Raw genomic sequence first — 25,000 nt, forward strand, 5'->3', positions numbered from 1 at the left:
GTAGTAACTAATTGTAGTAACTAATTGTAGTAACTGAATTGTAGTAACTAATTGTAGTAACTAATTGTAGTAACTAGTTGTAGTAACTAGTTGTAGTAACTAATTGTTAGTAACTAATTGTAGTAACTAATTGTAGTAACTAATTGTAGTAACTAATTGTAGTAACTGATTGTAGTAACTATTGTAGTAACTAGTTGTAGTAACTAATTGTAGTAACTAGTTGTAGTAACTAATTGTAGTAACTAATTGTAGTAACTGATTGTAGTAACTGAATTGTAGTAACTAATTGTAGTAACTAATTGTAGTAACTAATTGTAGTAACTAATTGTAGTAACTAATTGTAGTAACTAATTGTAGTAACTAATTGTAGTAACTAATTGTAGTAACTAATTGTAGTAACTAATTGTAGTAACTAAGTTGTAGTAACTAATTGTAGTAACTAGTTGTAGTAACTAATTGTAGTAACTAATTGTAGTAACTAATTGTAGTAACTAATTGTAGTAACTAATTGTAGTAACTGATTGTAGTAACTAATTGTAGTAACTGATTGTAGTAACTAATTGTAGTAACTAGATTGTAGTAACTAATTGTAGTAACTAATTGTAGTAACTAGATTGTAGTAACTAGATTGTAGTAACTAGATTGTAGTAACTAATTGTAGTAACTAGTTGTAGTAACTAATTGTAGTAACTAATTGTAGTAACTAATTGTAGTAACTAATTGTAGTAACTAATTGTAGTAACTAATTGTAGTAACTAATTGTAGTAACTAATTGTAGTAACTAGTTGTAGTAACTAATTGTAGTAACTAATTGTAGTAACTAATTGTAGTAACTAATTGTAGTAACTAGATTGTAGTAACTAATTGTAGTAACTAATTGTAGTAACTAGTTGTAGTAACTAATTGTAGTAACTAATTGTAGTAACTGATTGTAGTAACTGATTGTAGTAACTAATTGTAGTAACTATTGTAGTAACTATTGTTGTAACTAATTGTTGTAACTAATTGTAGTAACTAATTGTAGTAACTAATTGTAGTAACTAATTGTAGTAACTAGTTGTAGTAACTAGTTGTAGTAACTAATTGTAGTAACTAGATTGTAGTAACTAGTTGTAGTAACTAGTTGTAGTAACTAATTGTAGTAACTAATTGTAGTAACTAATTGTAGTAACTAATTGTAGTAACTAATTGTAGTAACTAATTGTAGTAACTAGTTGTAGTAACTAGTTGTAGTAACTAGTTGTAGTAACTAATTGTAGTAACTAGTTGTAGTAACTAGTTGTAGTAACTAGTTGTAGTAACTAGTTGTAGTAACTATTGTAGTAACTAATTGTAGTAACTAATTGTAGTAACTAGTTGTAGTAACTAATTGTAGTAACTATTGTAGTAACTAATTGTAGTAACTAATTGTAGTAACTAATTGTAGTAACTAATTGTAGTAACTAGTTGTAGTAACTAGTTGTAGTAACTAATTGTAGTAACTAATTGTAGTAACTAATTGTAGTAACTAATTGTAGTAACTGATTGTAGTAACTAATTGTAGTAACTAGTTGTAGTAACTGATTGTAGTAACTAATTGTAGTAACTAATTGTAGTAACTAATTGTAGTAACTGATTGTAGTAACTAATTGTAGTAACTAGTTGTAGTAACTAGTTGTAGTAACTAATTGTAGTAACTAATTGTAGTAACTGATTGTAGTAACTAGTTGTAGTAACTAATTGTAGTAACTAGTTGAAGTAACTAGTTGTAGTAACTAATTGTAGTAACTAGTTGTAGTAACTAATTGTAGTAACTAGTTGTAGTAACTAATTGTAGTAACTAGTTGTAGTAACTGATTGTAGTAACTAATTGTAGTAACTATTGTAGTAACTAGTTGTAGTAACTAATTGTAGTAACTAGTTGTAGTAACTAATTGTAGTAACTAGTTGTAGTAACTAGTTGTAGTAACTAATTGTAGTAACTGATTGTAGTAACTGATTGTAGTAACTAATTGTAGTAACTAATTGTAGTAACTAGTTGTAGTAACTAATTGTAGTAACTAATTGTAGTAACTAATTGTAGTAACTAATTGTAGTAACTAATTGTAGTAACTAGTTGTAGTAACTAATTGTAGTAACTAATTGTAGTAACTAATTGTAGTAACTAATTGTAGTAACTAGTTGTAGTAACTAATTGTAGTAACTAATTGTAGTAACTAATTGTAGTAACTAGTTGTAGTAACTAATTGTAGTAACTAGTTGTAGTAACTAATTGTAGTAACTAATTGTAGTAACTAATTGTAGTAACTAATTGTAGTAACTAATTGTAGTAACTAGTTGTAGTAACTAATTGTAGTAACTAATTGTAGTAACTAATTGTAGTAACTAATTGTAGTAACTAATTGTAGTAACTAATTGTAGTAACTAGTTGTAGTAACTAATTGTAGTAACTAATTGTAGTAACTAATTGTAGTAACTAGTTGTAGTAACTAATTGTAGTAACTAATTGTAGTAACTAATTGTAGTAACTAATTGTAGTAACTAGTTGTAGTAACTAGTTGTAGTAACTAATTGTAGTAACTAGTTGTAGTAACTAGTTGTAGTAACTAGTTGTAGTAACTAATTGTAGTAACTAGTTGTAGTAACTAATTGTAGTAACTAATTGTAGTAACTAATTGTAGTAACTGATTGTAGTAACTAATTGTAGTAACTAGTTGTAGTAACTAATTGTAGTAACTAATTGTAGTAACTAATTGTAGTAACTGATTGTAGTAACTAATTGTAGTAACTAGTTGTAGTAACTAATTGTAGTAACTGATTGTAGTAACTGATTGTAGTAACTAATTGTAGTAACTGATTGTAGTAACTGATTGTAGTAACTAGTTGTAGTAACTAATTGTAGTAACTGATTGTAGTAACTAATTGTAGTAACTAATTGTAGTAACTGATTGTAGTAACTAATTGTAGTAACTAGTTGTAGTAACTAATTGTAGTAACTAATTGTAGTAACTAATTGTAGTAACTGATTGTAGTAACTAATTGTAGTAACTAGTTGTAGTAACTAATTGTAGTAACTGATTGTAGTAACTGATTGTAGTAACTAGTTGTAGTAACTGATTGTAGTAACTAATTGTAGTAACTAGTTGTAGTAACTGATTGTAGTAACTGATTGTAGTAACTGATTGTAGTAACTAATTGTAGTAACTAGTTGTAGTAACTGATTGTAGTAACTAGTTGTAGTAACTGATTGTAGTAACTAGTTGTAGTAACTGATTGTAGTAACTAGTTGTAGTAACTGATTGTAGTAACTAGTTGTAGTAACTGATTGTAGTAACTGATTGTAGTAACTAATTGTAGTAACTAGTTGTAGTAACTGATTGTAGTAACTAGTTGTAGTAACTGATTGTAGTAACTGATTGTAGTAACTAATTGTAGTAACTAATTGTAGTAACTGATTGTAGTAACTAGTTGTAGTAACTGATTGTAGTAACTGATTGTAGTAACTAATTGTAGTAACTAGTTGTAGTAACTGATTGTAGTAACTAGTTGTAGTAACTGATTGTAGTAACTAATTGTAGTAACTAGTTGTAGTAACTGATTGTAGTAACTGATTGTAGTAACTGATTAACTGATTGTAGTAACTAGTTGTAGTAACTGATTGTAGTAACTAGTTGTAGTAACTAGTTGTAGTAACTAGTTGTAGTAACTGATTGTAGTAACTAATTGTAGTAACTAGTTGTAGTAACTAGTTGTAGTAACTGATTGTAGTAACTAGTTGTAGTAACTGATTGTAGTAACTAGTTGTAGTAACTAGTTGTAGTAACTAGTTGTAGTAACTGATTGTAGTAACTAATTGTAGTAACTGATTGTAGTAACTAGTTGTAGTAACTAGTTGTAGTAACTAGTTGTAGTAACTGATTGTAGTAACTAATTGTAGTAACTAGTTGTAGTAACTAGTTGTAGTAACTGATTGTAGTAACTAGTTGTAGTAACTGATTGTAGTAACTAGTTGTAGTAACTAGTTGTAGTAACTAATTGTAGTAACTGATTGTAGTAACTGATTGTAGTAACTGATTGTAGTAACTGATTGTAGTAACTAATTGTAGTAACTAGTTGTAGTAACTGATTGTAGTAACTAATTGTAGTAACTAGTTGTAGTAACTAATTGTAGTAACTAATTGTAGTAACTAGTTGTAGTAACTAATTGTAGTAACTAATTGTAGTAACTGATTGTAGTAACTAATTGTAGTAACTAATTGTAGTAACTGATTGTAGTAACTGATTGTAGTAACTAATTGTAGTAACTAGTTGTAGTAACTAATTGTAGTAACTGATTGTAGTAACTGATTGTAGTAACTAGTTGTAGTAACTAATTGTAGTAACTAGTTGTAGTAACTGATTGTAGTAACTGATTGTAGTAACTAGTTGTAGTAACTAATTGTAGTAACTAGTTGTAGTAACTAATTGTAGTAACTGATTGTAGTAACTGATTGTAGTAACTAATTGTAGTAACTAGTTGTAGTAACTAATTGTAGTAACTGATTGTAGTAACTGATTGTAGTAACTAGTTGTAGTAACTAATTGTAGTAACTAGTTGTAGTAACTAATTGTAGTAACTAATTGTAGTAACTAGTTGTAGTAACTAATTGTAGTAACTGATTGTAGTAACTGATTGTAGTAACTAATTGTAGTAACTAGTTGTAGTAACTAATTGTAGTAACTGATTGTAGTAACTGATTGTAGTAACTAGTTGTAGTAACTAATTGTAGTAACTAGTTGTAGTAACTGATTGTAGTAACTGATTGTAGTAACTGATTGTAGTAACTAATTGTAGTAACTATTGTAGTAACTGATTGTAGTAACTAATTGTAGTAACTAGTTGTAGTAACTAATTGTAGTAACTAGTTGTAGTAACTAATTGTAGTAACTAGTTGTAGTAACTAATTGTAGTAACTAATTGTAGTAACTAATTGTAGTAACTAATTGTAGTAACTAATTGTAGTAACTGATTGTAGTAACTAATTGTAGTAACTAGTTGTAGTAACTAATTGTAGTAACTATGTAGTACTGATTGTAGTAACTGATTGTAGTAACTAATTGTAGTAACTAATTGTAGTAACTAGTTGTAGTAACTAATTGTAGTAACTAATTGTAGTAACTATTGTAGTAACTAATTGTAGTAACTAATTGTAGTAACTAATTGTAGTAACTAATTGTAGTAACTAATTGTAGTAACTAATTGTAGTAACTAATTGTAGTAACTAATTGTAGTAACTAGTTGTAGTAACTAATTGTAGTAACTAATTGTAGTAACTAATTGTAGTAACTAATTGTAGTAACTAATTGTAGTAACTAATTGTAGTAACTAATTGTAGTAACTAATTGTAGTAACTAATTGTAGTAACTAATTGTAGTAACTGATTGTAGTAACTAATTGTAGTAACTAATTGTAGTAACTAGTTGTAGTAACTAATTGTAGTAACTAATTGTAGTAACTAATTGTAGTAACTAATTGTAGTAACTAATTGTAGTAACTAGTTGTAGTAACTAATTGTAGTAACTAATTGTAGTAACTAATTGTAGTAACTGATTGTAGTAACTAATTGTAGTAACTAATTGTAGTAACTAATTGTAGTAACTAATTGTAGTAACTAATTGTAGTAACTAATTGTAGTAACTAATTGTAGTAACTAATTGTAGTAACTAGTTGTAGTAACTAGTTGTAGTAACTAATTGTAGTAACTAGTTGTAGTAACTAATTGTAGTAACTAATTGTAGTAACTAATTGTAGTAACTAGTTGTAGTAACTAATTGTAGTAACTAATTGTAGTAACTAATTGTAGTAACTAATTGTAGTAACTAATTGTAGTAACTAGTTGTAGTAACTAGTTGTAGTAACTAATTGTAGTAACTAATTGTAGTAACTAGTTGTAGTAACTAGTTGTAGTAACTAATTGTAGTAACTAGTTGTAGTAACTAATTGTAGTAACTAATTGTAGTAACTAATTGTAGTAACTAATTGTAGTAACTAATTGTAGTAACTAATTGTAGTAACTAATTGTAGTAACTAATTGTAGTAACTAATTGTAGTAACTAATTGTAGTAACTAATTGTAGTAACTAGTTGTAGTAACTAGTTGTAGTAACTAATTGTAGTAACTAATTGTAGTAACTAGTTGTAGTAACTAATTGTAGTAACTAATTGTAGTAACTAATTGTAGTAACTGATTGTAGTAACTGATTGTAGTAACTAATTGTAGTAACTAATTGTAGTAACTAGTTGTAGTAACTAATTGTAGTAACTGATTGTAGTAACTGATTGTAGTAACTGATTGTAGTAACTAATTGTAGTAACTAATTGTAGTAACTGATTGTAGTAACTAATTGTAGTAACTGATTGTAGTAACTAATTGTAGTAACTAATTGTAGTAACTAGTTGTAGTAACTAATTGTAGTAACTAATTGTAGTAACTAATTGTAGTAACTGATTGTAGTAACTAATTGTAGTAACTAATTGTAGTAACTAATTGTAGTAACTAGTTGTAGTAACTAATTGTAGTAACTAATTGTAGTAACTAATTGTAGTAACTAATTGTAGTAACTAATTGTAGTAACTAATTGTAGTAACTAATTGTAGTAACTGATTGTAGTAACTAATTGTAGTAACTAATTGTAGTAACTAATTGTAGTAACTAATTGTAGTAACTAATTGTAGTAACTGATTGTAGTAACTAATTGTAGTAACTAATTGTAGTAACTAATTGTAGTAACTAGTTGTAGTAACTAATTGTAGTAACTAATTGTAGTAACTAATTGTAGTAACTAATTGTAGTAACTGATTGTAGTAACTAATTGTAGTAACTAATTGTAGTAACTAATTGTAGTAACTAATTGTAGTAACTAATTGTAGTAACTGATTGTAGTAACTGATTGTAGTAACTGATTGTAGTAACTAATTGTAGTAACTAATTGTAGTAACTAGTTGTAGTAACTAATTGTAGTAACTAATTGTAGTAACTGATTGTAGTAACTAATTGTAGTAACTAATTGTAGTAACTAATTGTAGTAACTGATTGTAGTAACTAGTTGTAGTAACTAATTGTAGTAACTGATTGTAGTAACTAATTGTAGTAACTAATTGTAGTAACTAATTGTAGTAACTGAATTGTAGTAACTAGTTGTAGTAACTAGTTGTAGTAACTAATTGTAGTAACTAATTGTAGTAACTGATTGTAGTAACTAGTTGTAGTAACTAATTGTAGTAACTGATTGTAGTAACTAATTGTAGTAACTAATTGTAGTAACTAATTGTAGTAACTAATTGTAGTAACTAGTTGTAGTAACTAATTGTAGTAACTAGTTGTAGTAACTAATTGTAGTAACTAATTGTAGTAACTAATTGTAGTAACTAGTTGTAGTAACTAATTGTAGTAACTGATTGTAGTAACTAATTGTAGTAACTAGTTGTAGTAACTAATTGTAGTAACTAATTGTAGTAACTAATTGTAGTAACTATTGTAGTAACTAATTGTAGTAACTGATTGTAGTAACTAATTGTAGTAACTAATTGTAGTAACTAATTGTAGTAACTAATTGTAGTAACTAGTTGTAGTAACTAATTGTAGTAACTAATTGTAGTAACTGATTGTAGTAACTAATTGTAGTAACTAATTGTAGTAACTAATTGTAGTAACTAATTGTAGTAACTAATTGTAGTAACTAGTTGTAGTAACTAATTGTAGTAACTAATTGTAGTAACTGATTGTAGTAACTAATTGTAGTAACTAATTGTAGTAACTGATTGTAGTAACTAATTGTAGTAACTGATTGTAGTAACTAATTGTAGTAACTAGTTGTAGTAACTAATTGTAGTAACTAATTGTAGTAACTAGTTGTAGTAACTAATTGTAGTAACTAATTGTAGTAACTGATTGTAGTAACTAATTGTAGTAACTGAATTGTAGTAACTGATTGTAGTAACTGATTGTAGTAACTGAATTGTAGTAACTAATTGTAGTAACTAGTTGTAGTAACTAATTGTAGTAACTAATTGTAGTAACTAGTTGTAGTAACTGATTGTAGTAACTGATTGTAGTAACTAATTGTAGTAACTAATTGTAGTAACTAATTGTAGTAACTAGTTGTAGTAACTGATTGTAGTAACTAATTGTAGTAACTAATTGTAGTAACTAATTGTAGTAACTAGTTGTAGTAACTAATTGTAGTAACTGATTGTAGTAACTAATTGTAGTAACTAATTGTAGTAACTAGTTGTAGTAACTAATTGTAGTAACTAATTGTAGTAACTAATTGTAGTAACTAATTGTAGTAACTGATTGTAGTAACTAATTGTAGTAACTAATTGTAGTAACTAATTGTAGTAACTAATTGTAGTAACTAATTGTAGTAACTAATTGTAGTAACTGATTGTAGTAACTAATTGTAGTAACTAATTGTAGTAACTAATTGTAGTAACTAATTGTAGTAACTGATTGTAGTAACTGATTGTAGTAACTAATTGTAGTAACTGATTGTAGTAACTAATTGTAGTAACTGATTGTAGTAACTAGTTGTAGTAACTAATTGTAGTAACTGATTGTAGTAACTAATTGTAGTAACTAATTGTAGTAACTGATTGTAGTAACTAATTGTAGTAACTGATTGTAGTAACTAATTGTAGTAACTAATTGTAGTAACTGATTGTAGTAACTAATTGTAGTAACTAATTGTAGTAACTAATTGTAGTAACTAGTTGTAGTAACTAATTGTAGTAACTAATTGTAGTAACTAATTGTAGTAACTGATTGTAGTAACTGATTGTAGTAACTAATTGTAGTAACTAATTGTAGTAACTAATTGTAGTAACTAGTTGTAGTAACTAATTGTAGTAACTAATTGTAGTAACTAATTGTAGTAACTGATTGTAGTAACTGATTGTAGTAACTAATTGTAGTAACTAATTGTAGTAACTAGTTGTAGTAACTGATTGTAGTAACTAATTGTAGTAACTAATTGTAGTAACTAGTTGTAGTAACTAATTGTAGTAACTGATTGTAGTAACTAATTGTAGTAACTAATTGTAGTAACTAGTTGTAGTAACTAATTGTAGTAACTGATTGTAGTAACTAATTGTAGTAACTAATTGTAGTAACTAATTGTAGTAACTGATTGTAGTAACTAATTGTAGTAACTAATTGTAGTAACTGATTGTAGTAACTAATTGTAGTAACTAGTTGTAGTAACTAATTGTAGTAACTAATTGTAGTAACTAATTGTAGTAACTAGTTGTAGTAACTAATTGTAGTAACTGATTGTAGTAACTGATTGTAGTAACTAGTTGTAGTAACTAATTGTAGTAACTGATTGTAGTAACTGATTGTAGTAACTGATTGTAGTAACTAATTGTAGTAACTAATTGTAGTAACTAGTTGTAGTAACTAATTGTAGTAACTGATTGTAGTAACTAATTGTAGTAACTAGTTGTAGTAACTAATTGTAGTAACTGATTGTAGTAACTAATTGTAGTAACTAGTTGTAGTAACTGATTGTAGTAACTGATTGTAGTAACTAATTGTAGTAACTAGTTGTAGTAACTAATTGTAGTAACTGATTGTAGTAACTGATTGTAGTAACTAATTGTAGTAACTAGTTGTAGTAACTGATTGTAGTAACTAATTGTAGTAACTGATTGTAGTAACTAATTGTAGTAACTAGTTGTAGTAACTAATTGTAGTAACTGATTGTAGTAACTGATTGTAGTAACTAATTGTAGTAACTAATTGTAGTAACTGATTGTAGTAACTAATTGTAGTAACTAATTGTAGTAACTAATTGTAGTAACTGATTGTAGTAACTAGTTGTAGTAACTAATTGTAGTAACTAATTGTAGTAACTGATTGTAGTAACTGATTGTAGTAACTGATTGTAGTAACTAATTGTAGTAACTAATTGTAGTAACTGATTGTAGTAACTAATTGTAGTAACTAATTGTAGTAACTGATTGTAGTAACTAATTGTAGTAACTAGTTGTAGTAACTAATTGTAGTAACTGATTGTAGTAACTGATTGTAGTAACTAATTGTAGTAACTAATTGTAGTAACTGATTGTAGTAACTAATTGTAGTAACTAATTGTAGTAACTAATTGTAGTAACTGATTGTAGTAACTAGTTGTAGTAACTAATTGTAGTAACTAATTGTAGTAACTGATTGTAGTAACTGATTGTAGTAACTGATTGTAGTAACTAATTGTAGTAACTAATTGTAGTAACTGATTGTAGTAACTAATTGTAGTAACTAATTGTAGTAACTGATTGTAGTAACTAGTTGTAGTAACTAATTGTAGTAACTGATTGTAGTAACTAATTGTAGTAACTAGTTGTAGTAACTAATTGTAGTAACTGATTGTAGTAACTGATTGTAGTAACTAATTGTAGTAACTAGTTGTAGTAACTAATTGTAGTAACTGATTGTAGTAACTGATTGTAGTAACTAATTGTAGTAACTGATTGTAGTAACTAGTTGTAGTAACTGATTGTAGTAACTAGTTGTAGTAACTGATTGTAGTAACTAGTTGTAGTAACTAATTGTAGTAACTAGTTGTAGTAACTGATTGTAGTAACTAGTTGTAGTAACTGATTGTAGTAACTGATTGTAGTAACTAATTGTAGTAACTAATTGTAGTAACTGATTGTAGTAACTAGTTGTAGTAACTGATTGTAGTAACTGATTGTAGTAACTAATTGTAGTAACTAGTTGTAGTAACTGATTGTAGTAACTAGTTGTAGTAACTGATTGTAGTAACTAATTGTAGTAACTAGTTGTAGTAACTGATTGTAGTAACTGATTGTAGTAACTGATTGTAGTAACTGATTGTAGTAACTGATTGTAGTAACTAATTGTAGTAACTAGTTGTAGTAACTGATTGTAGTAACTGATTGTAGTAACTGATTGTAGTAACTAGTTGTAGTAACTAGTTGTAGTAACTAGTTGTAGTAACTGATTGTAGTAACTAATTGTAGTAACTGATTGTAGTAACTAGTTGTAGTAACTGATTGTAGTAACTAGTTGTAGTAACTGATTGTAGTAACTAGTTGTAGTAACTAGTTGTAGTAACTAGTTGTAGTAACTGATTGTAGTAACTAATTGTAGTAACTAGTTGTAGTAACTAGTTGTAGTAACTGATTGTAGTAACTAGTTGTAGTAACTGATTGTAGTAACTAGTTGTAGTAACTAGTTGTAGTAACTAGTTGTAGTAACTGATTGTAGTAACTAATTGTAGTAACTGATTGTAGTAACTAGTTGTAGTAACTAGTTGTAGTAACTAGTTGTAGTAACTGATTGTAGTAACTAATTGTAGTAACTAGTTGTAGTAACTAGTTGTAGTAACTGATTGTAGTAACTAGTTGTAGTAACTGATTGTAGTAACTAGTTGTAGTAACTAGTTGTAGTAACTAATTGTAGTAACTGATTGTAGTAACTGATTGTAGTAACTGATTGTAGTAACTGATTGTAGTAACTAATTGTAGTAACTAGTTGTAGTAACTGATTGTAGTAACTAATTGTAGTAACTAGTTGTAGTAACTAATTGTAGTAACTAATTGTAGTAACTAGTTGTAGTAACTAATTGTAGTAACTGATTGTAGTAACTGATTGTAGTAACTAGTTGTAGTAACTGATTGTAGTAACTAATTGTAGTAACTAGTTGTAGTAACTAATTGTAGTAACTAATTGTAGTAACTAGTTGTAGTAACTAATTGTAGTAACTGATTGTAGTAACTGATTGTAGTAACTAATTGTAGTAACTAGTTGTAGTAACTAATTGTAGTAACTGATTGTAGTAACTGATTGTAGTAACTAGTTGTAGTAACTAATTGTAGTAACTAGTTGTAGTAACTGATTGTAGTAACTGATTGTAGTAACTGATTGTAGTAACTAATTGTAGTAACTAATTGTAGTAACTGATTGTAGTAACTAATTGTAGTAACTAGTTGTAGTAACTAATTGTAGTAACTAGTTGTAGTAACTAATTGTAGTAACTAGTTGTAGTAACTAATTGTAGTAACTAATTGTAGTAACTAATTGTAGTAACTAATTGTAGTAACTAATTGTAGTAACTGATTGTAGTAACTAATTGTAGTAACTAATTGTAGTAACTAGTTGTAGTAACTAATTGTAGTAACTGATTGTAGTAACTGATTGTAGTAACTAATTGTAGTAACTAATTGTAGTAACTAGTTGTAGTAACTAATTGTAGTAACTAATTGTAGTAACTAATTGTAGTAACTAATTGTAGTAACTAGTTGTAGTAACTAATTGTAGTAACTAATTGTAGTAACTAATTGTAGTAACTGATTGTAGTAACTAATTGTAGTAACTAATTGTAGTAACTAATTGTAGTAACTAATTGTAGTAACTAATTGTAGTAACTAATTGTAGTAACTAATTGTAGTAACTAATTGTAGTAACTAGTTGTAGTAACTAGTTGTAGTAACTAATTGTAGTAACTAGTTGTAGTAACTAATTGTAGTAACTAATTGTAGTAACTAATTGTAGTAACTAATTGTAGTAACTAATTGTAGTAACTAATTGTAGTAACTAATTGTAGTAACTAATTGTAGTAACTAATTGTAGTAACTAGTTGTAGTAACTAGTTGTAGTAACTAATTGTAGTAACTAATTGTAGTAACTAGTTGTAGTAACTAATTGTAGTAACTAATTGTAGTAACTAATTGTAGTAACTGATTGTAGTAACTGATTGTAGTAACTAATTGTAGTAACTAATTGTAGTAACTAGTTGTAGTAACTAATTGTAGTAACTGATTGTAGTAACTGATTGTAGTAACTGATTGTAGTAACTAATTGTAGTAACTAATTGTAGTAACTGATTGTAGTAACTAATTGTAGTAACTGATTGTAGTAACTAATTGTAGTAACTAATTGTAGTAACTAGTTGTAGTAACTAATTGTAGTAACTAATTGTAGTAACTAATTGTAGTAACTGATTGTAGTAACTAATTGTAGTAACTAATTGTAGTAACTGATTGTAGTAACTAATTGTAGTAACTAATTGTAGTAACTAATTGTAGTAACTAGTTGTAGTAACTAATTGTAGTAACTAATTGTAGTAACTAATTGTAGTAACTAATTGTAGTAACTAGTTGTAGTAACTAATTGTAGTAACTAATTGTAGTAACTAATTGTAGTAACTAATTGTAGTAACTAATTGTAGTAACTAGTTGTAGTAACTGATTGTAGTAACTAATTGTAGTAACTAATTGTAGTAACTGATTGTAGTAACTAGTTGTAGTAACTAATTGTAGTAACTAATTGTAGTAACTGATTGTAGTAACTAATTGTAGTAACTAATTGTAGTAACTAATTGTAGTAACTAATTGTAGTAACTGATTGTAGTAACTGATTGTAGTAACTGATTGTAGTAACTAATTGTAGTAACTAGTTGTAGTAACTAATTGTAGTAACTAATTGTAGTAACTGATTGTAGTAACTAATTGTAGTAACTAATTGTAGTAACTAATTGTAGTAACTGATTGTAGTAACTAGTTGTAGTAACTAATTGTAGTAACTGATTGTAGTAACTAATTGTAGTAACTAATTGTAGTAACTAATTGTAGTAACTGATTGTAGTAACTAGTTGTAGTAACTAGTTGTAGTAACTAATTGTAGTAACTAATTGTAGTAACTGATTGTAGTAACTAGTTGTAGTAACTAATTGTAGTAACTGATTGTAGTAACTAATTGTAGTAACTAATTGTAGTAACTAATTGTAGTAACTAATTGTAGTAACTAGTTGTAGTAACTAATTGTAGTAACTAGTTGTAGTAACTAATTGTAGTAACTAATTGTAGTAACTAATTGTAGTAACTAGTTGTAGTAACTAATTGTAGTAACTGATTGTAGTAACTAATTGTAGTAACTAGTTGTAGTAACTAATTGTAGTAACTAATTGTAGTAACTAATTGTAGTAACTAATTGTAGTAACTAATTGTAGTAACTGATTGTAGTAACTAATTGTAGTAACTAATTGTAGTAACTAATTGTAGTAACTAATTGTAGTAACTAGTTGTAGTAACTAATTGTAGTAACTAATTGTAGTAACTGATTGTAGTAACTAATTGTAGTAACTAATTGTAGTAACTAGTTGTAGTAACTAATTGTAGTAACTAGTTGTAGTAACTAATTGTAGTAACTAATTGTAGTAACTGATTGTAGTAACTAATTGTAGTAACTAATTGTAGTAACTGATTGTAGTAACTAATTGTAGTAACTGATTGTAGTAACTAATTGTAGTAACTAGTTGTAGTAACTAATTGTAGTAACTAATTGTAGTAACTAGTTGTAGTAACTAATTGTAGTAACTAATTGTAGTAACTGATTGTAGTAACTAATTGTAGTAACTGATTGTAGTAACTGATTGTAGTAACTGATTGTAGTAACTGATTGTAGTAACTAATTGTAGTAACTAGTTGTAGTAACTAATTGTAGTAACTAATTGTAGTAACTAGTTGTAGTAACTGATTGTAGTAACTGATTGTAGTAACTAATTGTAGTAACTAATTGTAGTAACTAATTGTAGTAACTAGTTGTAGTAACTGATTGTAGTAACTAATTGTAGTAACTAATTGTAGTAACTAATTGTAGTAACTAGTTGTAGTAACTAATTGTAGTAACTGATTGTAGTAACTAATTGTAGTAACTAATTGTAGTAACTAGTTGTAGTAACTAATTGTAGTAACTAATTGTAGTAACTAATTGTAGTAACTAATTGTAGTAACTGATTGTAGTAACTAATTGTAGTAACTAATTGTAGTAACTAATTGTAGTAACTAATTGTAGTAACTAATTGTAGTAACTAATTGTAGTAACTGATTGTAGTAACTAATTGTAGTAACTAATTGTAGTAACTAATTGTAGTAACTAATTGTAGTAACTGATTGTAGTAACTGATTGTAGTAACTAATTGTAGTAACTGATTGTAGTAACTAATTGTAGTAACTGATTGTAGTAACTAGTTGTAGTAACTAATTGTAGTAACTGATTGTAGTAACTAATTGTAGTAACTAATTGTAGTAACTGATTGTAGTAACTAATTGTAGTAACTGATTGTAGTAACTAATTGTAGTAACTAATTGTAGTAACTGATTGTAGTAACTAATTGTAGTAACTAATTGTAGTAACTAATTGTAGTAACTAGTTGTAGTAACTAATTGTAGTAACTAATTGTAGTAACTAATTGTAGTAACTGATTGTAGTAACTGATTGTAGTAACTAATTGTAGTAACTAATTGTAGTAACTAATTGTAGTAACTAGTTGTAGTAACTAATTGTAGTAACTAATTGTAGTAACTAATTGTAGTAACTGATTGTAGTAACTGATTGTAGTAACTAATTGTAGTAACTAATTGTAGTAACTAGTTGTAGTAACTGATTGTAGTAACTAATTGTAGTAACTAATTGTAGTAACTAGTTGTAGTAACTAATTGTAGTAACTGATTGTAGTAACTAATTGTAGTAACTAATTGTAGTAACTAGTTGTAGTAACTAATTGTAGTAACTGATTGTAGTAACTAATTGTAGTAACTAATTGTAGTAACTAATTGTAGTAACTGATTGTAGTAACTAATTGTAGTAACTAATTGTAGTAACTGATTGTAGTAACTAATTGTAGTAACTAGTTGTAGTAACTAATTGTAGTAACTAATTGTAGTAACTAATTGTAGTAACTAGTTGTAGTAACTAATTGTAGTAACTGATTGTAGTAACTGATTGTAGTAACTAGTTGTAGTAACTAATTGTAGTAACTGATTGTAGTAACTGATTGTAGTAACTGATTGTAGTAACTAATTGTAGTAACTAATTGTAGTAACTAGTTGTAGTAACTAATTGTAGTAACTGATTGTAGTAACTAATTGTAGTAACTAGTTGTAGTAACTAATTGTAGTAACTGATTGTAGTAACTAATTGTAGTAACTAGTTGTAGTAACTGATTGTAGTAACTGATTGTAGTAACTAATTGTAGTAACTAGTTGTAGTAACTAATTGTAGTAACTGATTGTAGTAACTGATTGTAGTAACTAATTGTAGTAACTAGTTGTAGTAACTGATTGTAGTAACTAATTGTAGTAACTGATTGTAGTAACTAATTGTAGTAACTAGTTGTAGTAACTAATTGTAGTAACTGATTGTAGTAACTGATTGTAGTAACTAATTGTAGTAACTAATTGTAGTAACTGATTGTAGTAACTAATTGTAGTAACTAATTGTAGTAACTAATTGTAGTAACTGATTGTAGTAACTAGTTGTAGTAACTAATTGTAGTAACTAATTGTAGTAACTGATTGTAGTAACTGATTGTAGTAACTGATTGTAGTAACTAATTGTAGTAACTAATTGTAGTAACTGATTGTAGTAACTAATTGTAGTAACTAATTGTAGTAACTGATTGTAGTAACTAATTGTAGTAACTAGTTGTAGTAACTAATTGTAGTAACTGATTGTAGTAACTGATTGTAGTAACTAATTGTAGTAACTAATTGTAGTAACTGATTGTAGTAACTAATTGTAGTAACTAATTGTAGTAACTAATTGTAGTAACTGATTGTAGTAACTAGTTGTAGTAACTAATTGTAGTAACTAATTGTAGTAACTGATTGTAGTAACTGATTGTAGTAACTGATTGTAGTAACTAATTGTAGTAACTAATTGTAGTAACTGATTGTAGTAACTAATTGTAGTAACTAATTGTAGTAACTGATTGTAGTAACTAGTTGTAGTAACTAGTTGTAGTAACTAATTGTAGTAACTGATTGTAGTAACTAATTGTAGTAACTAGTTGTAGTAACTAATTGTAGTAACTGATTGTAGTAACTGATTGTAGTAACTAATTGTAGTAACTAGTTGTAGTAACTAATTGTAGTAACTGATTGTAGTAACTGATTGTAGTAACTAATTGTAGTAACTAATTGTAGTAACTGATTGTAGTAACTGATTGTAGTAACTGATTGTAGTAACTAATTGTAGTAACTAGTTGTAGTAACTAATTGTAGTAACTGATTGTAGTAACTGATTGTAGTAACTAATTGTAGTAACTAGTTGTAGTAACTAGTTGTAGTAACTAATTGTAGTAACTGATTGTAGTAACTAGTTGTAGTAACTAATTGTAGTAACTAATTGTAGTAACTAATTGTAGTAACTAATTGTAGTAACTAGTTGTAGTAACTGATTGTAGTAACTAATTGTAGTAACTAATTGTAGTAACTAATTGTAGTAACTAGTTGTAGTAACTGATTGTAGTAACTGATTGTAGTAACTGATTGTAGTAACTAATTGTAGTAACTAGTTGTAGTAACTAATTGTAGTAACTGATTGTAGTAACTGATTGTAGTAACTGATTGTAGTAACTAATTGTAGTAACTAGTTGTAGTAACTAGTTGTAGTAACTAATTGTAGTAACTAGTTGTAGTAACTAATTGTAGTAACTGATTGTAGTAACTAATTGTAGTAACTAATTGTAGTAACTAATTGTAGTAACTAGTTGTAGTAACTAGTTGTAGTAACTAATTGTAGTAACTAGTTGTAGTAACTAATTGTAGTAACTGATTGTAGTAACTGATTGTAGTAACTAGTTGTAGTAACTAATTGTAGTAACTAGTTGTAGTAACTAATTGTAGTAACTGATTGTAGTAACTGATTGTAGTAACTAGTTGTAGTAACTAATTGTAGTAACTAATTGTAGTAACTAGTTGTAGTAACTAGTTGTAGTAACTAATTGTAGTAACTGATTGTAGTAACTAATTGTAGTAACTAGTTGTAGTAACTAATTGTAGTAACTAGTTGTAGTAACTAGTTGTAGTAACTAATTGTAGTAACTGATTGTAGTAACTGATTGTAGTAACTAGTTGTAGTAACTGATTGTAGTAACTAATTGTAGTAACTGATTGTAGTAACTAATTGTAGTAACTAATTGTAGTAACTGATTGTAGTAACTAATTGTAGTAACTAATTGTAGTAACTAGTTGTAGTAACTAGTTGTAGTAACTGATTGTAGTAACTGATTGTAGTAACTAGTTGTAGTAACTAGTTGAAGTAACTAATTGTAGTAACTGATTGTAGTAACTGATTGTAGTAACTAATTGTAGTAACTGATTGGGAGTAGTAACTAGTTGAAGTAACTAATTGTAGTAACTAATTGGGAGTAGTAACTAGTTGAAGTAACTAATTGTAGTAACTAATTGTAGTAACTAATTGGGAGTAGTAACTAGTTGAAGTAACTAATTGTAGTAACTAATTGTAGTAACTAAGTGTAGTAACTAATTGTAGTAACTAATTGTAGTAACTAAGTGTAGTAACTAATTGTAGTAACTAATTGTAGTAACTAATTGGGAGTAGTAACTAATTGTAGTAACTAGTTGGGAGTAGTAACTAGTTGAAGTCTGCCCCCCTCCCCACCTGCCCAGCCACAGCCACAAAGCTCCCGCGTCAACGCCTCTCTCCTCCTCTGTCACCCCCCCCCCACCACTCCACCAGGCCTCCATTCTCAGCATTTCTTTGTTAAATCACGAAAAGCGCCGACTGTGAACGACTTCGCTTGGGGGTGAGCGGGGGGTCTAGGAGGTGGTGGCGGGGGGGGGGGGGAGTGGCGGTAGAGGCCGCGGCGGGACACGGACCGCCGTCGCCCGTTGCCAGCGCAAAGATGACCGAGTGGGGGGGGGGGGCTCCTCGGTCCTCCTTTGTGTTCATACTCTTTGGATTTATCGGTAAAGTCACGTTGGTAAAAAATAAAAAAATAAAAAAATAAAAATCATGACGTTTTTGGAGGCAACACAAGCTTCTGTCTTCAGGTGGAACCGTCACAGCAAAATTACTTGATACTGTAACTTTGTTTTTTACCAACGTGACTTTACCGAAAAAAACTAAATCCAGAACTCCTTTGTGTTGTTCTGCCAAGATCGGCAACGCGCATTGAGAACTAAGCGGTGGCGGAAAGTCGCGTGGTGGTGGCAGCGGCGGCGGTGGTGATAGTGGAGGTGCCGAAGGCGGTTGGTTATAACGGTGAAGACGACGCCGATGGTGGCGGTCGCGACGGTAGTTCTGGTGGTGATGGTGGTGTAATCGTGGCAAGCGCCGTCATTATACGGCAAACACTGCCGGCGATTCACCAACGCGCCCCGTCGCCCCGGGCCTTGAGTGAATGGAAGGGGGGAAGTGTGGCCCCCGGGGTCACGGCTGGCTGCCCCCCCCACCCCCCGTGACAGCCACTATTTAGATCACCAGAGAGGCGTGGGCGGACGTCTGTCATCGGCATGCCGGGCCCTGTCAGTGCCGGCCTGGCGCGGTGGGAGAGGCGGGGCGCGGCCCGTAGGTGGGTTGGTGGGTGGGTTGGTGGGTGGGTGTGGTGAGGTTGGTGGGTGGGTGAGGTTGGTGGGTGAGTTGGTAGATGGGTGGGTGGATGGGTTGGTGGGTCGGTGGGTGGGTGGGTTGGTAGGTGGGTGGGTGGGTGCAGTGAGATTGGTGGGTGGGTGTGGTGAGGTTGGTGGGTGTGTGGGTGATTTATGGGGAGTGATAGTGTAGCGCCGGCGACCCAAGTACGATTCCCGCTCACGGTCAACAACGGTGACGATTATCTGAACAGGAACTGGGGAGACAAAGGCGGCCGGGCGTGGTGCTGGCCACCCACCTCTCGTGTGCTGTGGCGGCCTTCATAGGTGCTGTTGCTCGCCAATGTATTGGACACACACACAGACACACACATAGACACACATGCACACACAGACACACGCACAGACACACACGCACACATAGACACACGCACACACATTGACACACATGCACGCATAGACACACACATAGACACACACGCACACATAGACACACGCACACACATTGACACACATGCACGCATAGACACACACATAGACACACACGCACACATAGACACACACGCACGCACAGACACACACGCACGCACAGACACACGCACAGACACACGCACACAAAGACACACGCACAGACACACAACATAGACACACACGCACACACAGACACACGCACACAAAGACACACACATTGACACACATGCACGCATAGACACACACGCACACAGACACGCACGCACACATAGACACACACGCGTAGACACACACATAGACACACACACATAGACACACACGTGTAGACACACACACGCACGCATAGACACACACGCACACATAGACACGCACGTGCACACACACTGACGCAGGCACATACAATGACAAACACACGCGTGCAGAGACGCGTACGCACACGTGACTTATTTCATTACGCGCGCACGCGTGTGCGCGTGTGTTTGTTCCAGGCAAGGATCGGTGTCCCTGCCGTGGTGTTTATGTTAATCCTCCACATCCTCCACATCCGCCACCACCGCTCGCTCGCCCCCCCCCCGTCTCGCTACGTCCGAGAGAAGCAGCCGGAACGTAATAAACAAGGCTGCCACCCGACAAGAAGAAGATGAACCGGCAAATAACGCCGGGGCCGGTTTCGCTTGGAGCGGCTTAAAATGTAAAAAGATTAAAACATTTTTTTTTTAAACATCCCCGGCAGCAGCGTTTGACACGAGACATCCAGGCGCACCTCCAACACGGCCGATCACAAAGTTAATGATTCTAATGATTGTAATTCTCACGCCGGTTTACGCGGCAAAGCGTCGCGCGGTTATCTCTCAGATGCGCTTCTGCGTCCGCCTGAAACGCTCTGCCCGTAGCGATGTTAGTTAGCCACTGGGAGCGGTGCACTCTTACATCATCATCCAGATTGACCAGTTCATTTATTTCGAACTGCTGCTTGTTGGTGGTGACGGTGGTGGTGGTGACGGTTACGGCAGTGGTGGCGGTGACGGTTATGGTAGTGGTGGCGGTGACGGTAGTGGTGGTGGTGGCGGTTACGGTAGTGGTGGTGGTGGCGGTTACGGTAGTGGTGGTGGTGGTGGCAGTTACGGTAGTGGTGGTGGTGACGGTTACGGCAGTGGTGGCGGTGACGGTTATGGTAGTGGTGGCGGTGACGGTAGTGGTGGTGGTGACGGTTACGGTAGTGGTGGTGGTGGCGGTTACGGTAGTGGTGGTGGTGGCGGTTACGGTAGTGGTGGTGGTGGCGGTTATGGTAGTGGTGGTGGTGGCGGTTACAGTAGTGGTGGTGGTGGCGGTTACGGTAGTGGTGGTGGTGGCGGTTACGGTAGTGGTGGTGGTGGTGGCAGTTACGGTAGTGGTGGTGGTGACGGTTACGGCAGTGGTGGCGGTGACGGTTATGGTAGTGGTGGCGGTGACGGTAGTGGTGGTGGTGACGGTTACGGTAGTGGTGGTGGTGGCGGTTACGGTAGTGGTGGTGGTGGCGGTTACGGTAGTGGTGGTGGTGGCGGTCACGGTAGTGGTGGTGGTGGCGGTTACGGTAGTGGTGGCGGTTACGGTAGTGGTGGTGGTGGCGGTTACGGTAGTGGTGGTGGTGGCGGTTACGGTAGTGGTGGTGGTGGCGGTTACGGTAGTGGTGGTGGTGGCGGTTACGGTAGTGGTGGTGGTGGCGGTTACGGTAGTGGTGGTGGTGGCGGTTACGGTAGTGGTGGTGGTGGCGGTTACGGTAGTGGTGGCGGTGACGGTTACGGTAGTGGTGGCGGTGAGCGAACGACTCTGCGGGCGGGCGAGTCTGTGGGGGGTGAGTCCGCGTGCGAGTCGGCGAGTCTGTGGGGGGTGAGTCTGTGGGTGAGTGAGTCTGTGGGTGAGTGAGTCTGTGGGTGAGTGAGTCTGTGGGGGGTGAGTCTGTGGGTGAGTGAGTCTGTGGGTGAGTGAGTCTGTGGGTGAGTGAGTCTGTGGGGGAGTGAGTCTGGGTGAGTCTGTGGGTGAGTCTGTGGGTGAGTGAGTCTGTGGGTTAGTGAGTCTGTGGGTGAGTGAGTCTGTGGGTGAGTGAGTCTGTAGGGGGTGAGTCTGCGGGCGAGGGAGTCTGTGGGGGGTGAGTCCGCGTGCGAGTCGGCGAGTCTGTGGGTGAGTGAGTCTGTGGGTGAGTGAGTCTGTGGGTGAGTGAGTCTGTGGGTGAGTGAGTCTGTAGGGGGTGAGTCTGCGGGCGGGCGAGTCTGTGGGGGGTGAGTCCGCGTGCGAGTCGGCGAGTCTGTGGGTGAGTGAGTCTGTGGGTGAGTGAGTCTGTGGGGGGTGAGTCTGTGGGTGAGTGAGTCTGTGGGTGAGTGAGTCTGTGGGTGAGTGAGTCTGTGGGGGGTGAGTCTGTGGGTGAGTGAGTCTATGGGGGAGTGAGTCTGGGTGAGTCTGTGGGTGAGTCTGTGGGTGAGTGAGTCTGTGGGTTAGTGAGTCTGTGGGTGAGTGAGTCTGTGGGTGAGTGAGTCTGTAGGGGGTGAGTCTGCGGGCGAGGGAGTCTGTGGGTGAGTGAGTCTGTGGGGGGTGAGTTTAAACCCTGCCGCCGGTATGGGGCCAATGGAGAAGCTATGCCACGCTACTCGTGGTGTGTACAGTGACCTGACTGAGCTGAGTAAGGAGGATTGATAACTCAGCCAGAAATAAAAATAACTTAAACGTCGCTTCTCGTAATAATTTGCCGTGCTGTGTTTATACTACCACCAGCACACTGCATGTCACAACACATCCTCTCACCTCGCCCACCCACCCGCTCGCTCACTCACTCACTCACCCACCTACTTCCTCGCTCACTCACCCACCCACTTACTCGCTCGCTCACTCTATCACTCGCTCACTCACTCCTCTCACTCGCTCACTCACCCACCCGCTCACTCACTCACGCTCACTCACCCACCTATTCGCTCGCTCACTCACTCACCCACCCGCTCGATCACTCTCACTCACCAGTCTCACTCGCTCACTCACTCACCCCGCTCACTCACTTTCACTCACCCACCCCTCTCATTCGCTCACTCACTCTCACTCACCTCTCTCATTCGCTCACTCACCCACTCGCTCACTCACTCTCACTCACCCCGCTCACTCACTCTCACTCACCCCTCTCATTCGCTCACTCACCCACTCACTCCCCCGGACCACCGTATCACATCCCTTAGCCCAAGTACACGAATGTCCGGGTGCGTAGCTGCTAACCACTGCGCCACCACTCCCCGCTGCGTACGCAGGGTGTGTGGGTGTGTGTTTGCGTGTGTGTGGGTGTGTGTTTGCGTGTGTGTGGGTGTGTGTTTGCGTGTGTGTGTCTGTGTGTGTGCCTGTGTGTGTCTGTGTGTGTGTGTGTGTCTGTGTGTGTCTGTGTGTGTGTGTGTCTGTGTGTGTCTGTGTGTGTCTGTGTGTGTCTGTGTGTGTGTGTCTGTGTGTGTGTGTGTCTGTGTGTGTGTGTCTGTGTGTGTGTGTCTGTGTGTCTGTGTGTGTCTGTGTGTGTCTGTGTGTGTCTGTGTGTGTGTGTGAGTGTGTGTGAGTGTGTGTCTGTGTGTGTGTGGTGTGTCTGTGCGTGTGTCTGTGTGTGTGCGTGTCTGTGTGTGCGTGTGTCTGCTCGCCGTGATTGTCTGATCCATCAAGCGCCGTCCAACGCGGGGCCGCCGTGGGGAGCACGGCGAGCGGCGGGGGACGAGGAGGAGGGGGAGGAGGGGGAGGCGGGGGGGGACGGCGGCGATGATGATGATGAGGTAGAGGAGGTAGAGGAGGTGGTGGGTAGCCAAACAAAAAAAAACCCTGAGGCCCGTTAACTGTTAACTACCTCGTCTGGTGCGCAGGAGGTCGTGGGTTCGATTCCACCCACCCACCACCACCACCACCCCCAACCCACCCAACCCACGCGACCACGGAGAGAGAAAGAGAGAGACGTAAACTCCACATACGCAGCAGACGTCACGCTCGGGATGGCACCCACCACGACCTCCTGCACGCCGGCGAGACGTCTCCTTACCTGCACGCGGGGGGCGCCGCTCCCGGCAGCAGCGACAGCCGCCCCCCCCCCCCGTCCTCCCCCCCCACCCCGCCCCCCCCCCCCCCCCGCCGCTCAGGCCGGCAGGTGCTTCCAGGTGCTGACGAAGGCGGTGGGGATGAGCGAGTAGGGCACGCTGGTGACGCTCGCCCACGTGTCCAGCGCCGGGTCGTAGCAGTCGAGCGTCTTGCCGCGCTGCGTGCCGAAGTACCCGCCCACGGCGTACAGCTTGTCGCCGCTGGCCGCCGCCAGGCAGCTCATGCGCTTGGCGGTGACGTCGCCGCCGACGCGGGTCCAGGCCGCCGCGTCGCAGTCGAAGCGGTAGGCTGCGACCGCCGACAGCTCCGTCTCGCCGCCCATCACGAAGATCTGCCCGCCGAAGACGGCCGCGGCCGCGTGGCGCCAGGGCTGCGGGCACGACGCCACCACGCTCCAGCGGTTCTCGCCGGGGTCGTAGCGCTGCACCTGCGGCGGCGGTACCGGCGGCGGACTCCATCACCGGGGGGGAACTCCATCACCGGGGGGAACTCCAGAGCCGGGGGAAACTCCAGAGCCAGGGGGAACTCCAGAGCCGGGGGCAACTCAATCGCCGGGGGAACTCAATCACCGGGGGCAACTCGAGAGCCGGGGGTGCGGCGGTCGGCGCTACGCTGCGCTACCAAACCGGGGCGACCCGAGTTCGATTCCCGCTCGCGGCCAACGCCGGTAACGATTGTCGTAGGGGGCTCCCCTAGGTCGACTCGGCCTCAAACGAGTACCCGGTGTAGCGGTAGTGCGCAGTAAACATCGCCACTCGGGGAGGCAAATGTCTCCTCGTGTTTCGTACCTTTCATAGGTGCTGCTCGCTAACAGCACTTGCCCCAACAGTCTGTTAAGTCTACACAGGGGATCATTGTCTTTGTGTGGTGGTGGTGCTGGTGGCGGTGGTGGTGGTGATGGTGCTGGTGGCGGTGGTGGCGCTGGTGGTGCTGGTGGCGGTGGTGGTGCTGGTGGTGCTGGTCGTGCTGGTGGTGGTGGTGCTGGTGGTGGCGGTGGTGGTGATGGTGCTGGTGGCGGTGGTGGTGCTGGTCGTGCTGGTGGCGGTGGTGGTGCTGGTGGTGCTGGTGC

The 25,000-nt window shown here is 35.4% G+C and overlaps 2 protein-coding genes across 2 annotated transcripts in view; one reads left to right on the forward strand and one right to left on the reverse strand.

The window, feature by feature from the left end:
• The window catches only part of LOC144950723 (rho guanine nucleotide exchange factor 2-like), a 133,852-nt gene extending 113,114 nt beyond the window's left edge, over positions 1–20,738 (forward strand). The window contains exons 17-18 of the mRNA XM_078880796.1: positions 19,252–19,354; positions 20,701–20,738. Coding sequence (XP_078736922.1) covers positions 19,252–19,354; positions 20,701–20,738 — 141 coding nt within the window. The remainder of the gene's footprint in view (positions 1–19,251; positions 19,355–20,700) is intronic.
• Positions 20,739–23,968: 3,230 nt separating this feature from the next.
• The window catches only part of LOC144950709 (ectoderm-neural cortex protein 1-like), a 22,032-nt gene continuing 21,000 nt past the window's right edge, over positions 23,969–25,000 (reverse strand). The window contains exon 5 of the mRNA XM_078880782.1: positions 23,969–24,358. Within this exon, the coding sequence (XP_078736908.1) occupies positions 23,969–24,358 (390 nt within the window). The remainder of the gene's footprint in view (positions 24,359–25,000) is intronic.

Source organism: Lampetra fluviatilis, chromosome 59 (assembly GCF_964198595.1).
Source record: "Lampetra fluviatilis chromosome 59, kcLamFluv1.1, whole genome shotgun sequence".
Taxonomy (NCBI): domain Eukaryota; kingdom Metazoa; phylum Chordata; class Hyperoartia; order Petromyzontiformes; family Petromyzontidae; genus Lampetra; species Lampetra fluviatilis.